Source organism: Salvelinus sp. IW2-2015, linkage group LG23, assembly GCF_002910315.2.
Source record: "Salvelinus sp. IW2-2015 linkage group LG23, ASM291031v2, whole genome shotgun sequence".
Taxonomy (NCBI): Eukaryota; Metazoa; Chordata; class Actinopteri; order Salmoniformes; family Salmonidae; genus Salvelinus; species Salvelinus sp. IW2-2015.
This window is the reverse complement of record NC_036863.1, coordinates 2,684,631-2,702,214: the sequence shown is the minus strand read 5'-3', so window position 1 is coordinate 2,702,214 and position 17,584 is coordinate 2,684,631. Positions and strand designations below refer to the sequence as shown.

The 17,584-nt window shown below is 43.7% G+C and overlaps 1 protein-coding gene across 1 annotated transcript in view; it reads left to right on the top strand.

Annotated features, from left to right (window-relative positions):
• LOC111950041 (serine/threonine-protein phosphatase 2A 55 kDa regulatory subunit B beta isoform) overlaps positions 1 to 17,584 on the top strand; it is a 144,497-nt gene that overhangs the window by 101,617 nt on the left and 25,296 nt on the right. The window contains exon 2 of the mRNA XM_023967371.3: positions 15,947 to 16,044. Coding sequence (XP_023823139.1) covers positions 15,947 to 16,044 — 98 coding nt within the window. The remainder of the gene's footprint in view (positions 1 to 15,946; positions 16,045 to 17,584) is intronic.

Genomic DNA, 17,584 nt, shown 5'->3' with positions numbered 1-17,584 from the left:
GTCTACTGTTTCTCGCGCTTCGTCTCTTTCTTCTCTTCAGCTTTCTATCACATTTCGCTCTTTCTCTATCGGACCTGTACACATCGTCACTCTCTACTCATGCTCTCTCGGCTCATCTCCCTCCTTATTCCCTGTAACTCATTCTCTTCATTATCTTTCTCTTTTCGTCTTGGCTCACTGTTTTCCTTTCTTTTCTCTCGTGATGCTCGTTTACTCTCGACGACCTCACAGAGACTCTCCCTCGTCTCTCACTCTCTCTTTTCGCTCTCTTTCTCTCTCTCCTCCCTCTTTCCTGTCTTCACTTTATATATCTCATCTCTCATCTCAATTCAATTCAATTTCTAAATATCTAAAATATGGACTTTATTGACATGGCAAGTTTCATTATTAATTACATTAGTCAAAAGAACATGGATTATACATATCAAAGAAATACATAATTTGTCAATAATTTATAGTATTACAAATGATTTCTATAAATTAAATGGTTGGGGACCCAAACAGTAATATATAATACTAGTCAGCTATGGGAAGCATGGGAATTACCATTACAACACAACTACAACCACAATATTAGATCAGAACATAACGATACAATTGAAGCAACAGTAGCTAACCGAGTGTCAACATGACTGGGAAGACCACACTGTAGACCTGGTATGAAAGAAAAACATAAACAAAGAGTGGCGAAATATTAGCAACATTTAACTTCTGGGCAATTTTCTCTGCATGGCTTCCTCAGGTGCGTGTGAGAGGAACAGACATGATTTGGCTGCCAAAACTCGTCACTCATTTTGGCTTTTCACCCAATAAATATTTTGATTTTTTCTTCATCTTTATAGTTTCAAATTCTGTTGTATTGAATTATAATTTTGGGGAAAGAAATATTCTCTTAGGTCTGAGTATTTGTCACAGTGTCAATAGAAAGAATGCAGCTCTGTCTCTACTCTTCCCGGAGCAGAGTGAGCACAGCCTTCCTCTCTGGGCTGCCAGGTTTGTCCTGTGACGACCGGTCTCTATAGCCAGATGTGCTCACTGAGTCTGTACCTTGTCAAGGTTTTCCTCAGTGTTCTACTCAATCAGTCACAGAGTGGCAGATTATTCTGCCACATGTACTGTCTGTTTAGAGCCAAATAGCATTGAAGTTTACTTTGATTTTTTGTGGTGTCTTTCCAATAGGTGTATATTTTTATTTTTGTTTTTGTGATTGATCTTGGTCGGCCAGATTTTCTGTCCTGAGGCTCTATGGGTTGGTTTGGTGTGGTGAACTGAGCCTCAGAACAGCTGGCTGAGGCGGACTCTTCTCTGGTTTATCTCTTGACATTGTATGAGCTATGTGATGGAATGTTTTGGGGTCAACTTGTTTTTAGATGGTTGTAAATTTGATGGCTCTTTTTTCTATTCGAATTGAGGAAGGGGTATTGGCCCAATTTGCTGCCTACATGCGTTATTTTGAGTTTTTTTGTACTTGCATACAGTCTTTGCAAAAACTCTGCATTGCAATATTTCAGAGAGTAATTTTGGATTCTCTTCTCTCTCATCTTGTCTATAACCTCGCAGCTCCTTCTCGTCCTCTGTCTCCTACTCGGGCCTGGCTTGACGTCCCAGTCTGCCCTCCTTCGGCTCTTTTTCGTCGGAGGCTCCTCGCCGGTTCTCGCTCTCTTTCTCTATGCTCACTCACTCACTGTCTCTCTCTCTTCCGCTCTCCCTGTCTCTCTCTCTCTCTGCAGCGTTGGTCTCTTTTTCTCTCTCTCTCCTCTCTCCTGGTCTCACTCGCCCTGTTTCACGTTCTTGCTCTAGCCGCAGCTACAGTAATGAGGAGCTACGGTAATGAGGAGCTACAGTAATGAGGAGCTACGGTAATGAGGAGCTACAGTAATGAGGAGCTACGGTAATGAGCTGTTCCCTTCTTTTTATTTTTTATTTTTTCACCTTTATTTATTTAACCATGAATAAAATCTATTTAGTCTCAAATAAATAATGAAACATGCTCAATTTGGTTTAAATAATGCAAAAACACAGTGTTTTAGAAGACAGTAAAAGTGCAATATGTGCCATGTAAGAAAGCTAACGTTTAAGTTTCTTGCTCAGAACATGAGAACATATGAAAGCTGGTGATTCAATATTCCCAGTTCTTCAATATTCCCAGTTAAGAAGTTTTAGGTTGTAGTTATTATAGGAATTATAGGACTATTTCTCTCTATACCATTTGTATTTCATATACCTTTGACTATTGGATGTTCTAATAGACACTATAGTATTGCCAGCCTAATCTCGGGAGTTGATAGGCTTGAAGTCATAAACAGCGCTGTGCTTCAAGCATTGCTAAGAGCTGCTGGCAAAACGCAGGAAAGTTTGAATGAATGCTTACGAGCGTGCTGCTGCCTACCACCGCTCAGTCAGACTGCTCTATCAAATCATATACTTAATTATAATATAATAAACACAGAAATACGAGCCGTTGGTCATTAATATGGTCAAATCCGGAAACTATAATTTCGAAAACAAAACATTTATTCTTTCAGTGAAATACGGAACCGTTCTGTATTTTATCGAACGGGCGGTAACCCTAAATATTGCTGTTACATTGCATAACATTCAATGTTATGTCATAATTATGTAAAATTCTGGCAAATTAGTTTGAAACAACCAAGGCGGTCCAAGCTGTTGCATATACCCTGACTCTGCGTGCAATGAATGCAAAAGAAGTGACACAATTTCCCTAGTTAATATTGCCTGCTAACATTAATTTATTTTAAATAAATATGCAGGTTAAAAAAAATACTTCTGTGTATTGATTTTAAGAAAGGCATTGATGTTTATGGTTAGGTACATTCGTGCAACGATTGTGTTTTTTTCACGAATGCGCTTTTGTTAAATCATCCCTCGTTTGTGTCACGTTCCTGACCTATTTTTATGTTATTTTGATTATTGTTTAGTTGGTCAGGGCGTGAGTTGGGGTGGGCATTGTATGTTGTGTGTGTTTTGGTTAGTCTATGGGTGTTGTATGTGTATGGGATAGAGTTTGTTAGGTTGTCTAGTTATGTCTATGGCTGCCTAGATTGGGTCTCAATCAGAGACAGCTGTCATTCATTTGTCTCTGATTGGGAGCCATATTTAAGGTAGCCATAGGCAGTAGGCTTTTGTGGGTAGTTGTCTTGTTTAACGTTTGTTGCTTGTCTGGGYACTTGCGTTATTTAGCTTCACGATCATTTGTTGTTTTGTTTGTTTGTAATAGTGTTTTCGTTTCATGTTCATCTTCGTTCGTTTAATTAAAAGAAGATGGCTTATTTTCCTCATGCTGCGTTTTGGTCCGTCTCTCCTCCACACGATCGTGACAGTTTGGCGAAGTAGGTTGTGATTCGATGATAAATTAACAGGCACCGCATTGATTATATGCAACGCAGGACAAGCTAGTTAACCTAGTGATATCATCAACCATGTGTAGTTAACTAGTGATTATGTGAAGATTGATAGTTTTTCATAAGATAAGTTTAATGCTAGCTAGCAACTTACCTTGGCTCCTTGCTGCACTCGCGTAACAGGTGTTCAGCCTGCCACGCAGTTTCCTCGTGGAATGCAATGTAATCGGCCATAATCGGCATCCAAAAATGCAGATTAACGATTGTAATGTAAAAATTGGCAATGCCGATTAATCGGTCGACCTCTACAATAAATAGGCCATAGTGGCGAAATAATTACAATTTAGCATTAACACTGGAGTTATAGATGTGCAGATGATGATGTGCAAGTAGAGATACTGGGGTGCAAAAGAGCAACAAAAAAATAACAATATGGGGATGATGTGATTGGGTGGGCTATTTACAGATGGGCTGTGTACAGGTGCTGTGATCGGTAAGCTGCTCTGACAGCTGATGCTTAAAGTTAGTGAGGGAGATATAAGTCTCCAGCTTCAGTGATTTTTGCAATTCGTTCCAGTCATTGGCAGCAGAGAACTGGAAGGCAGCCAAAGGAGGTGTTGGCTTTGGGGGTGACCAGTGAGATATACCTGCTGGAGCGTGTGCTACGGGTGGGTGTTGCTATGGTGACCAGTGAGCTGAGATAAGGTGGGGCTTTACCTAGCAAAGACTTAGAGATGACCTGGAGCCAGTGGGTTTGGCGACGAATATGTAGCGAGGGCCAGCCAACGAGAGCATACAGGTCGCAGTGGTGGGTAGTATATGGGGCTTTGGTGACAAAACGAATGTCACTGTGATAGACTACATCCAATTTGCTGAGTAGAGTGTTGGAGGCTATTTTGTAAAAGACATCGCCGAAGTCAAGGATTGGCAGGATGGTCAGTTTTACGAGGGTTTGTTTGGCAGCATGAGTGAAGGAGGCTTTGTTGTCACGCCCTGACCTTATGTCTCTATTTTGGTTGGTCAGGGCGTGAGTTTGGGTGGGCATTCTATGTCTGGTGTTCTATGTTGTCCTTGTTTTGTATTTCTATGTGTTTGGCCTGGTATGGTTCTCAATCAGAGGCAGCTGTCTATCGTTGTCTCTGATTGAGAACCATACTTAGGTAGCCTGTTCCCACCTGTGTTTGTGGGTGGTTGTTTTCTGTTTTGTGTGTCGTCACCTTTCAGAACTGTTCGTTTGTCGTTTTTGTTGTTTTGTCAAGTATTTCATATTTTATTAAAGTAATATGAACACTTACCACGCTGCACCTTGGTCCTCTTCTCCTTCTCCCGACGACGTTCGTTATAGTTGTTGCGAAATAGGAAGCCGATTCTATATTTAATTTTGGATTGGAGATGCTTAATGTGAGTCTGGAAGGAGAGTTTACAGACACCTAGGTATTTGTAGTTGTCCACATATTCTAAGTCAGAACCGTCCAGAGTAGTGATGCTAGTCGGGCGGGTGCGGGCAGCGATCGGTTGAAGAGCATGCATTTCGTTTTACTAGCATTTAAGAGCAGTTGGAGGCCAAGGAAGAAGTGTTGCATGGCATTGAAGCTCATTTGGAGGTTTGTCAACACAGTGTCCAAAGAAGGGCCAGAWGTATACAGAATGGTGTCGTCTGCGTAGAGGTGGATCAGGGAACTCAACCCGAAGCAAGAGCGACATCGTTGATATATAAGAGAAAGAGTCGCCCGAGAATGAACCATGTGGGCACCCCATAGCGACTGCCAGAGGTCGGACAACAGGCACTCCGATTTGACACACTGAACTCTATCTGAGAAGTAGTTGGTGAACCAGGCGAGGCAGTCATTTGAGGCCAAGGCTATTGAGTCTGCGACAAAGAATGTGGTGATTGATGGAGTCGAAAGCCTTGGCCAGGTCGATGAAGACGGCTGCACAGTATGTCTTTTATCGATGGCGGTTATTAATAACGTTTAGGACCTTGAGCGTGGCTAGGTCACCTATGACAGCTCGGAAACCAGATTGCATAGTGGGGAAGGTACAGTGGGACTTCGAAATGGTTTGGTGATCTGTTGTTAACTTGGCTTTCCGAAGACTTTAGAAAGGCAGGGCAGGATGGATATAGGTCTGTAACAGTTTGGGTCTAGAGTGTCTCCGCCTTTTGAAGAGGGGGATGACCGCGGCAGCTTTTCAATCTAATGGGTTAATCATGGAAAAAAGGAATCCGCCTTTGAAATCACAATGTGTCTGCCAATATATCACCCATCGATTCCACCAGTAGTGAGTGAGATTGTCCCACACACTCATGGTTACACCACACACACCACACACACACACACACACACACACACAACACAACACACACACACACACACACACACACACACAACACACACACACACACAGAGCGGAAACAGAACAGAACTTTATTCTAAATTTCTTTGAGGATTTTCTGTTTGATGAACAGATGGTGAATATCTGACAAGATGCACATCTGTGTACGTGACCAGTAAACTTTGATTTTTGTTTGATTAAAAAATGCTCACAGCAATTACATGTAGGGAGCGGAGCACACACATCATACCAGTATGAAACACATGTATAGCTGAATATTTATGTTCTTATAGTTGTTGTTTTACCTCAAACAGGACAAACAATGTGTGTGCATTTTGTGTTCAGCATCCTTGTCCACAATAAAGAAGCAATATAGAACTTGGTTGTTAATGAGAAGAAAAAACATTCACCTCTGGCGCATCATTCCCTCTGAATCTTTATACTATTCCATTCTCTTTTTGGTGGAATTTTTCCACCAGGTTCTCCTCTGATGATAAGGAAAGAAAACGTTGGGAATAGGAGTGTTCAAAACTGGATCCTCCTGGGGCCTAATTAGGTCAGCATGTTTCCCGTCTTGGAGATATCATTTGGAATTCCGTTTCCAATGTGGAATGTGAATATGATTTAGATGGTAATTATTCCTCCCCCCGCTCTGTTCTACTCTGCTTTGTGTTCTCCGATACGCTTTTCGTCAGTATTGAGCATGCGCTTGGCCTGACACACTGTGTGGTTGTGTGTGTGTGTGTGGTGTGGGTGTGTGTGTGTGTGTGTGTGTGTGTTTTGTGGTGTGGTGTGTGGTGGGTTGTTGGTGGGGGTGTGGTGGTGTGTGTGTGTGTGTGTGTGTGTGTGTGTGTGTGTGTGTGTGTGTGTGTGTGTGTGTGTGTGTGTGTGTGTAGAACAATGTGATTTAAAGGAGAAGTGTTCCTAAACTCCAGAAACTCCCAAGTGTTTCCATACATTGAACCTAGTTCAGTGGTGTTTGCCCTCTCTCTCCATGGAGTGCAGATCTGAGATAGCTGCAGCAACAGGTCACATGACTCGTGACGTTCCTGGATGCAGGCCTTGCTCTGCGCCGATTTCAGTGAATGTATGATTGTTTTATTGAAAGCGTACAGCTGAATTAGGGATTTTTATCAGAAGTACTATCGGTTTTGAGTCAGTAAATGTAACTTTTTTTTCTAATCTGAAACATTTGCGATAATTTTATATCATTATTTTATGTAGCTGACTGCCACAGCAGGGGAGATGGGTAACAACTGAGCATGAGCACCTTCATGGGGGAAACCCTGCTCATGATATGCCCTTATATGGAGCTTGATGTCACAGTTTATTTGGAGGAAGAAGGAGCTGGTGTGAAAGTTGATAGGCCTGTTGCAGGTAAAGTTAGATATGTAAAGTGGAACAAGAGATGGCAACAAGAGCGCGCTGGTGTTCAGTCCCTGGCGGCACTTTATACAGGAAATCAAGGGAAGAAGTCACCAACTTTCACAGTTTTTTGGAAAAAAGTTACAAAGAGATGCAGACGATACAAACTCTCTGCTGCCAACGTTGCATCGCTGTGTGTAGCAAGCACTTCAGCGACGATGCATATGAAGGAGATATTGAATCTGAAATGATGGGGAAAGACAAGCGGAGGACGTAAAGATACAGCTGATGCTGCTGTATTTCTATGGGCTGGATCTTCAGCAGTACCAAAATACAAAGGCGTGTTTGAGAAGAGATGGGGACAACGCTAGCGCGCGGAGCTATGAGAAGAGATGGGGACAACGCTAGCGCGCGGAGCTATGAGAAGAGATGGGGACAACGCTAGCGCACGGAGCTATGAGAAGAGATGGGGACAAAGCTAGCGCGCGGAGCTATGAGAAGAGATGGGGCCAAAGCTAGTGCGCGGAGCTATGACAAGAGATGGGGCCAAAGCTAGTGCGCGGAGCTATGACAAGAGANGCGCGGAGCTATGACAAGAGATGGGGCCAAAGCTAGTGCGCAGAGCTATGACAAGAGATGGGGCCAAAGCTAGTGCGCGGAGCTATGACAAGAGATGGGGCCAAAGCTAGTGCGCGGAGCTATGACGAGATGGGGCCAAAGCTAGTGCGCAGAGCTATGACAAGAGATGGGGCCAAAGCTAGCTAGCTAGCCTGACTCTATGTAGCCTAGCCTGACTCTATGTAACCTAGCCTGACTCTATGTAGCCTAGCCTGACTCTATGTAGCCTAGCCTGACTCTATGTAGCCTAGCCTGACTCTTGAAGTTGGAGTGTCTCCTATTGTAGATGATGATCAGACAAAGATTTACAGCTCAGCGACCTTATTTAAAGTTGAAGTCGGAACTTTACATACACTTAGGTTGGAGTCATTAAAACTCGTTTTTCAACCACTCAACAAGTTTCTTGTTAACAAACTATAGTTTTGGCAAGTCGGTTAGGACATCTACTTTGTGCATGACACAAGTAATTTTTCCAACAATTGTTTACAGACAGATTATTTCACACATTCACTGTATAACAATTCCAGTGGGTCAGAAGTTTATATACACTGAGTTGACTGTCCCTTTAAACAGCTTGGAAAATTCCAGAAAATTATGTAATAGCATTAGAAGCTTCTGATAGGCTAATTGACATAATTTGAGTCAATTGGAGGTGTACTTGTGGATGTATTTCAAGGCCTACCTTCAAACTCAGTGCCTCTTTCCTTGACATCATGGGACAATCAAAATAAATCAGCCAAGACCTCAGAAAAACAATTGTAGACCTCCACAAGTCTGGTTCATCCTTGGGAGCAATTTACAAATGCCTGAAGGTACCACGTTCATCTGTACAAATGATAGTACGCAAGTATAAACACCATCGGACCACGCAGCCGTCATACCGCTCAGGAAGGAGACGCTTTCTCTCTCCTAGAGATGAACGTACTTTGGTGCGAAAGTGCAAATCAATCCCAGAACAACAGCAAAGGACCTTGTGAAGATACTGGAGGAAACAGGTACAAAAGTATCTATATTCACAGTAAAACGAGTCCTATATCGACATAACCTGAAAGGCCGCTCAGCAAGGAAGAAGCCACTGCTCCAAAACCACCATAAAAAAGCCAGACTACGGTTTGCAACTGCACATGGGGACAAAGATCGTACTTTTTGGATAAATTTTCTCTGGTCCGATGAAACAAAAATAGAACTGTTTGGTCATAATGACCATCGTTATGTTTGGAGGAAAAAGGGGGAGGCTTGCAAGCCGAAGAACACCATCCCAACCGTGAAGCATGGGGGTGGCAGCATCATGTTGTGGGGGTGCTTTGCTTCGGGAGGGACTGGTGCACTTCACAAAATAGATGGCATCATGAGGGAGGAAAATGATGTGGATATATTGAAGCAGCATCTCAAGACATCAGTCAGGAAGTTAAAGATTGGTTGCAAATGGGTCTTCCAAATGGACAATGACACCAAGCATACTTCCAAAGTTGTTGCAAAATGGCTTAAGGACAACAAAGTGAAGGTATTGGAGTGGCCATCACAAAGCCCTGACCTCAATCCCATAGAAAATGTGTGGGCAGAACTGAAAAAGCATGTGCGAGCAAGGAGGCCTACAAGCCTGACTCAGTTACACCAGCTCTGTCAGGAGGAATGGGCCAAAATTCACCCAACTTATTGTGGGAAGCTTGTGGAAGGCTACCCAAAACGTTTGACACAAGTTAAACAATTAAAGGCAATGCACCAAATACTAATTGAGTGTATGTAAACTTCTGACCCACTGGGAATGTGATGAAAGAAATAAAAGCTGAAATAAATCATTCTCTCTACTATTATTCTGACATTTCACATTCTTAAAATAAAGTGGTGATCCTAACTGACCTAAGACAGGGCATTTTTACTAGGATTTGTGAAATACTGAGTTTAAATGTATTTGGCTAAGGTGTGTGTAAACTTCCGACTTCAACTGTACTTTCCTATTTGAACATAGAGATGTTACATAACGGTCCTCATTTGTAAATTGTGTTGGATCCAATAGGCTAAATGAAACAGGAGAGAACATAGTGCTTATCCACACGTAAGCCGTCAGTGTCCTGGCTAGCCCTGTCTCGATCTTGTCTGTCTCGATCCTGTCTATCTCGATCCTGTCTCGATCCTGTCCGTCTATCCTGTCTTTCTATACTGTCTGTCTCAATCCTGTCTGTCTATCCTGTCTGTCTCAAACCTGACTGTCTCAATCCTGTCTGTCTATCCTGTCTTTCTCTATCCTGTCCTGTCCCTGATTTTCAGGATGTCCATACCGCTGACTGTACTGTACATCTCTCTCCATCACACTATATGGCTGCTTCTCAAATGCCACCCTGTGCCCTATATAAGGGCCCTATGGGCCCTGGTCAAAAGCAGTGCACTATATAGGAAATAGGGTGGCATTTGGTACACACAATAGGACAGCTGTCCCTCACAGTGAGGGATAAGCAGCACACACACAGGCCTGATGTGTTTGTCCAGTAATCAGGAGGACTCATGGCTCATGTCATGGTGCTAAGCTAAAAATGGTACCACTTGGCATAGAGACAGTCAGTTGCCCAAGTTGTGTCACAGGCATCACATCGGGGACTGTTGTGTCCCGAGCTAAAGGGGGTTCTTTCATGAGGCTCTCCATTCCCAGCTCCTCTCTATGTCTTGTCTGTATTGGCACTTAGTGCTTGGTCTCTCAGCATCATACTCCCTCATTGGAACACAATAAGATAACACAAACACACGCAAACACGAGCTATCTCAAATCAAAGTAAATCAAATGTTGTTATTGGTCACATACACATATATAGCAGATGTTATTGGTCACATACACATATTTTAGCCAGAATGTTATTGGTCCCATACACATATATAGCAGATGTTATTGGTCACATACACATACATTTAGCAGATGTTATTGGTCACATACACTATTTAGCACAGTATGTTATTCACGCGAGGTGTATGGGTGAAAATGCTTGTGTTCCTAGCTCCAACAGTGAAGTAATATCTAACATTCACACACATATACACAAATCTAAAAGTAAAATAATGGAATGAAGAAATATATCAATATTAGGATGAGCAATGTCAGAATGGCATTGATAAAAGACAGTAGAATACAGTATATACATATGAAATGAGTAAAGCAGTATGTAAACTTATTAAAGTGACTAGTGTCCATTATTAAAATGACAGTGACCTCAGAGACACACATCCTGCTTTTACATCGTCGACACAGAATATTTTCCAGTCTGGTTTACAAGAGGAGGCTGTGAGGATTGTGTCTGGCTCACTTGGTCACAGATGTATTACCTCAGTGGTGTTAAAGGAGAAGTTTACCCAAAATCCAGTGAAGGTTGCCCTCTATCCTCTCTCTCCTCTGGAGTGCAGAACTGAGACAGCTGCAAACACGGGTCACGTGACTCGTGACGTTGCTGGATGCAGGCCTCACTCTGCTCCATTGTCAGTGAATGTATGAGTCACAAATCTGCAAACTGTGGCCAATTCATTGTTTTATTGAAGGCATACGATCGAGTGAGCTTTTCTGTGTTCTTTCCACCTGAATATTTGCAATTATTTTCTATCGTTATTTTATGTAGCCGGCTGCCACAGCAGGAGGACGGTAACAACTGTGCATGTGCACGTGCACCCTCGTGAGGGAAAACCCTGCTATATAGAAATGTCACGATATGCCTTATATGGAGCTTGATGTCACAGATTCAAGTTTGTTTGGGGGAGAAGTAGTGAGGTTTCCAAAGCATGCTCATGACCCAGACTGACCAGGTGAATCCAGGTGAAAACTATGATCCTTATTGATGTCAATTGTTAAATCCATTTCAATCAGTGTAGATGAAGGGGAGACAGGTTAAAGAAGGATTTTTAAGCCTTGAGACAATTGAGACATTGATTGTGTCTGGCTGCCATTCAGAGGGCAAGAGAAAATATTTAAGTGCCTTTGAACGGGGTGTGGCAGTAGGTGTCAGGTGCACCGGTTTGAGTGTGTCAAGAACTGCAACGCTGCTGGGTTTTTCACGCTCACAATTTAATCCATTTTAAATTCAGGCTTTAACACAACAAGAGTGGAAAAAGTCAGGGGTGTAAATACTTTCTGAAGCACTGTACTGTATGTGTACAGGGAAGGGAGTATAGTGTATATGAATATGAGCAGTAGCAAAGAGAAGATGCAGTCTGCTGATGCCAATTCAATGCCCAAGAACAAAGTCCTCCTCATTCAGCCTCTGCTAGTTTAGGAGGAGGTCGTCATGGAACCTTAAATCTCCTACACAGGCAGACAACATGGAGGTGCACTAGGGTAAACATATAACAACCCAGTCTTCTCTCTCTTTCATCCCACTATCTTTCACTCTCCTCCTCTCGCTCTCTCTCCCTCTCTCTCTTCTCTCTCTCTTCTCTTCTCTCTCTCTCTCTCTCTCCTTTTCTCTCTCTCTCTCTCTCTCTCTCTCTCTCTCTCTCTCTCTCTCTCTCTCTCTCTCTCTCTTCTCTTTTAAAAACACAAAACACTCTATAGTCTTTTTCCTTTCATCACCTCTCTCTCTTTCTGACATGCTGCTCCTGAAAAAAAACATAATTATTTAAAAGCTTTGTCTTGTTTGTTTTAATGTTAATTATTTTAATCAGGACCAAGCTTTGCCGGTTTAGCACTCTGTTAGCGTGTGTCTGTGTGTGTATGCGTGTGCGTGCGTGCACGTGTGTGTGCGAGCGAGGGACTAGTCTCTTTAAGTCTAAAGAGACGCTGGAACAATAAAATTAAACCTGCAAATGAGAGGCCGCTCCACACAGCTCACTAGACAGAGTGTGTACCGTTATCTCTGAGAGGATTGCATAGCAACAGTGTAGCCAGGCAGGCACAGCCTCTAAAACAGATGCATCTGCTAGAGGAAGATCAGGGAAGATGTGTAAAAGGCAGGAATCGATCGAACCACAATCTGCTTGAGGGAAAACTCACCATCGACTCGTTTTGTTTTTCATCTAAAAAAACAACTTCCATTCATTCTAGGCATGCCAGTTGGATTCTCTTAACCTCACAGTGTATTCTACGATATTCTACGTGATACATCTCAGTTCTGGATGTCCTGACCTGAATCACTGTTTTGGTACGTTCAGTCCACAGATCATGTGGGGTAGCTAAGTTATTTTGGTTGTGTGTGACGTGGGCAGACGGGAAACTACAGGGTTAGATGAGGAGACAGAGGATGTTACTTGATAGACTGGGTGTTGGGGGTGAGGAGGGTGAGGAGGGTGAGGAGGGTTATGCATACTAGACACACAGCTCCTCCATTTAGAGACACATCTCCTCTGCTGGCTGTTATAGCAGAGCTTATCGCTGTAGCATACACCAACACCCAGCAGCACATGCACTCATATACACAGCCATAAAGGCTCTGTCTTCTTCGAGGGTGGTAAATTACACGTTGAGTAAAGAGAGGGGTGGGGAGTCGGGGACTCTTGAGAGGCTGTTAATGTGAACAATGAGTTGTGTGGGAGTAGTGGTGGCTTTGATATGGCAGCAGGTTGTTCAGACAGACAGACAGACAGACAGACAGACAGACCAGGAACAGACAGACAGACAGACCAGACAGACAGAAGACAGAACAGACAGACACAACAGACAGAGCGTCGCAGCTCATCGACGCTCCCTAGTGAGGGGTTGCTTAATTAAACATCCCAGATTGTCGTACCTTTCCTCTGTGGTTTAGATAGTCCTCTACCTTCTCTGTGTTAGATAGTCCTCTACCTTCCTCTGTGGTTTTAGATAGTCCTCTACCTTCTCTGTGGTTTAGATAGTCCTCTACCTTCCTCTGTGGTTTAGATAGTCCTCTACCTTCCTCTGTGGTTAGATAGTTCCTCTACCTTCCTCTGTGGTTTAGATAGTCCTCTACCTTCCTCTGTGTTTAGATAGTCCTCTACCTCCTCTGTGGTTATAGCATAGTCCTCTACCTTCCTCTGTGTTTAGATAGTCCTCTACCTTCCCTGTGTCAATATCCTTGACCTTCCTCTGTGGTTTAGATAGTCCTCTACCTTCCTCTGTGGTTATAGATGTCCTCTATCTTCCTCTGTGGTTTAGATAGTCCTACTACCTTCCTCTGTGTTTAGATTAGTCCTCATACCCTTCTCTCTGTGGTTTTAGATAGTCCTCTACCTTTCCTCTGTAGCTGTGGTTTAGATAGTCTCTACCTTCCTCTGTGGTTAGATAGTCCTTGACTTTCTCTGTGGTTTAGTAGTCCCCTCTACCTCTCCTCTGTGGTTTAGATAGTCCTCGACTTTCCTCTGTGGTTTAGATAGTCCTCTTACTTTTCCTGTGGTTACATAGTCCTTGACTTAATCCTCTAGTGGTTTAACATAGTTCCTCTACCTTCCTCTTGTGCTGTGTGGTTTAGATAGTCCCTCAACTTTTCCTCTGTGACTCTGTGGTTTAGATAGTCCTCTACCTCCTCTGTGGTTTAGATAGTCCTCTACCTTCCTTCTGTGGTTTAGATTAGTCCTCTTACTTCCTCTGTGGTTTAGATAGTCCTCTACTTTCCCTGTGGTTTAGATAGTCCTCTACCTTCTCTGTGGTTTAGATATGTCCTCGACTTTCCTTCTGTTTTAGATAGTCCTCTACCTTCCTCTGTGGTTTAGATAGTCCTCTACACTTTCCTCTGTGTTTAGATAGTCCTCTACCTTCCCTCTGTGGTTAGATAGTCCTCTACTTTCCTCTGTGGTTTAGATAGTCCTCTACCTTCCTCTGTGGTTTAGATAGTCCTCTACCTTCCTCTTTGGTTTAGATAGTCCTCTACCTTCCTCTGTGGTTTAGATGTCTCTACCTTCCTCTGTGGTTTAGAAGTTCCTCTACCTTCCTCTGTGTTTAGATATCCTCTACTTCTTCCTGTGGTTTAGATAGTCCTCTACCTTCCTCTGTGGTTTAGATAGTCTCTACTTTCCTCTGTGGGTTTAGATAGTCCTCTACCTCCTCCTTGGTTTAGATAGTCCTCTACCTTTCCTCTTGGTTTAGATAGTCCTCTACCTTCCTCTGTGGTTAGATAGTCCTCTACCTTCCTCTGTGGTTTAGATAGTCCTCTACCATTTCCTCTGTGGTTTTAGATAGTCCTCTACCTTCCTCGTGTGGTTAGATATCCTCTACCTTCCTTCTAGTGGCTACGATAGTCCTCTACCTTCCTCTGTGGTTTAGATAGTCCTCTACCTTCCTCTGTGGTTTAGATAGTCCTCTACCTTCCTCTGTGGTTTAGATAGTCCTCATCACAAAGCAAGACAGCCAAAAATAGCAGCTTCCTTTGCCATTTCTCTAAGCCCCTAAAATAGAGATGGGTTAATTGAGACGTTTGTGTCCCACACACACACATATGTCTGTTAGTGTTGTCTTAGTGGATTCTCTGAAGTCTAGTATGTTTCTCCCAGATAATAATAATAGTTCTGGATCATTGTCAACGGTTGGCTGCCTGGCCACTCTGTTGGGGTCTGTAAAGACTGACTCTATCTCCCATCCCTATATATGAACACGAGTATAGCATTTATCTATCATCTTTAATATTGTAGAGAAAGAGAGGGGGTGTGGGGTGGCTCCTTTGTCATGAAATTTCACTGTCAACCACAGAATGGAGTGCCCCCGAGTGTGCGACGTATGGAAGTAAAGATGTCATTTGTATCTGATCTCATGCGATTGAGTTGTGGCAACCTATTGTGAACGCGTCCCTGCCACAGACGGAAGCAGCAGGCTATCTCTGTGTATAATTCTCCATGTTCACCATTCCATGTTATTGTAGAGATGTGATGTGTGTCTGGGAGATGTGTGAGAGGGTTTTGCATATGAATGGGTTGGTGACAGTGAGGGGCAAGCGTGGTGCGAGGGGGTAGTGGTATTGTGAAGACTGCAGGTTGTTGTAGTGCTGGTCCAGGCCTTTCATCAGCCCTGAGGTAGGCTAGCAGCACACATCATTGATTCGATCCATGGACATGCTATCTGAGCAGGCCTTTCTGCTCGGGAGAGAGCAGGTCTTCAAAGACTTGAGGATCACATGAAAGTAGACCTTTTCACTCCACTCTGCGTCTTTCCCTACCTATTTCAAGTCATTAACCACTTCAATTTCATATAGTTGGGTTTAGAAAGTAGATTTCACGGTTGTCAATGAGATGAAGGGAACAGAACATGACTCTTTCAGGCATACAGTAGGTCGGTAATGTACTTTACTGTCGTATTGTGTATCTCAGTGAGGTAACATGTTGTTTTCCATTTGTGTTTTCTGTTCCAGCTGACATCATATCCACGGTTGAGTTCAACCCAACTGGAGAGCTGCTGGCGACCGGGGACAAGGGAGGGAGAGTAGTGGTGTTCCAGAGAGAACAGGAGGTAAGACCAGCCAAGACTCCGTACTCATCACGTCACATCACATCCTGTTTTCCTATGAGTCACTAACTCAGGGGTCTCCAACTTTGTTCCTGGAGAACTACCCTCTTGGAGATTGTCACTCCAACCCCAGTTGTAACTAACCTGGTTCATTTGATCAACCAGCTAATTATTAGAATCAGGTGTGCTAGATTAGGGTTGGAGTGAAAACCTACAGGATGGTAGCTCTCCAGGAACAGGGTTGGAGTGAAAACCTACAGGATGGTAGCTCTCCAGGAACAGGGTTGGAGTTAAAACCTACAGGACTGTAGCTCTCCAGGAACAGGGTTGGAGTGAAAACCTACAGGAGGGTAGCTCTCCAGGAACAGGGTTGGAGTGAAAACCAACAGGAAGGTAGCTCTCCAGAAACAGGGTTGAAGTTAAAACCTAAAAGGCGGTATCTCTCCAGGAACAGGGTTGGAAAGCCCTGCACTAACCATTCGACATCAAGCTCAGGGTTTCCCAAACTTGGTCCTGGGGACCCAAGGGGGGCACGTTTTGGCTTTTGCCCTAACACTACGCAGCTGATTCAATTAATCATCAAGCTTTCATCATTTGAATCAGCCATGTAGTGCAAGGGCAAAAACCAAAACGTGCACACTTTGGGGTCCTGAGGACCGAGTTTGGGAAATGCTGATCTAGCTAATGAACCTGCATCCAATGAACCTATACGGAACCTTTAATGAAATAACATCATCGCCACATTCGTTACCATTCATTGATGGTGTTCCAGTTCCATTCCCGGGGTTACTGTGTAGTAGTAGTGGTGTTGAAAGGCTGTGGATGTTTATTCAGTGGTGGTAGGAGGTATTATGGAGAGATTACGGTTGACTCTGGGAGGCCTATAGCATTTCCTGTGGAAGCTGGATGGAAGGACTAGACAGCGTTTGAATATTCTGTCTCGCTGTGGTGAAAATATGAATGTTAGGGACTGACTGACTGAATCTCCCTTTCAGGGACTGACTGACCGAATCCCCCTTTCAGGGACTGACTGACCGAATCCCCCTTTCAGGGACTGACTGACCGAATCCCCCTTTCAGGGACTGACTGACTGAATCCCCCTTTCAGGGACTGACTGACTGAATCCCTGTCAGGGATGGACTGATGAATCCCCCTGTAAGGACTGATGGACTGAAATCCCCTTTCAGGGACTGACTGGACTGAATCCCCCTTGCCAGGTGACTGACTTGACTGACTGAATCCCCTGTCAGGACTGACTGACTGAATCCCCCTGTCAGGGACTACTGACTGACTGAATCCTTTCAGGGATCTGACTGAACCCCTTTCAGGGACTGACTGACTGAATCCCCCGTCAGGGAGACTGACTGACTCTGAATCCCCCTGTCAGGGACTGACTGACTGAATTTTCCCCCTGTAAGGACTGAACTGATCTGTGAATCCCCCTGTCAGGACTGACCTGACTGAATCCCCCTGGTCAGGGACTGACTGACATGACTGAGATCCCCCTGTCAGGGACTGATGACTGAATCCCCCTGTTAAGTGA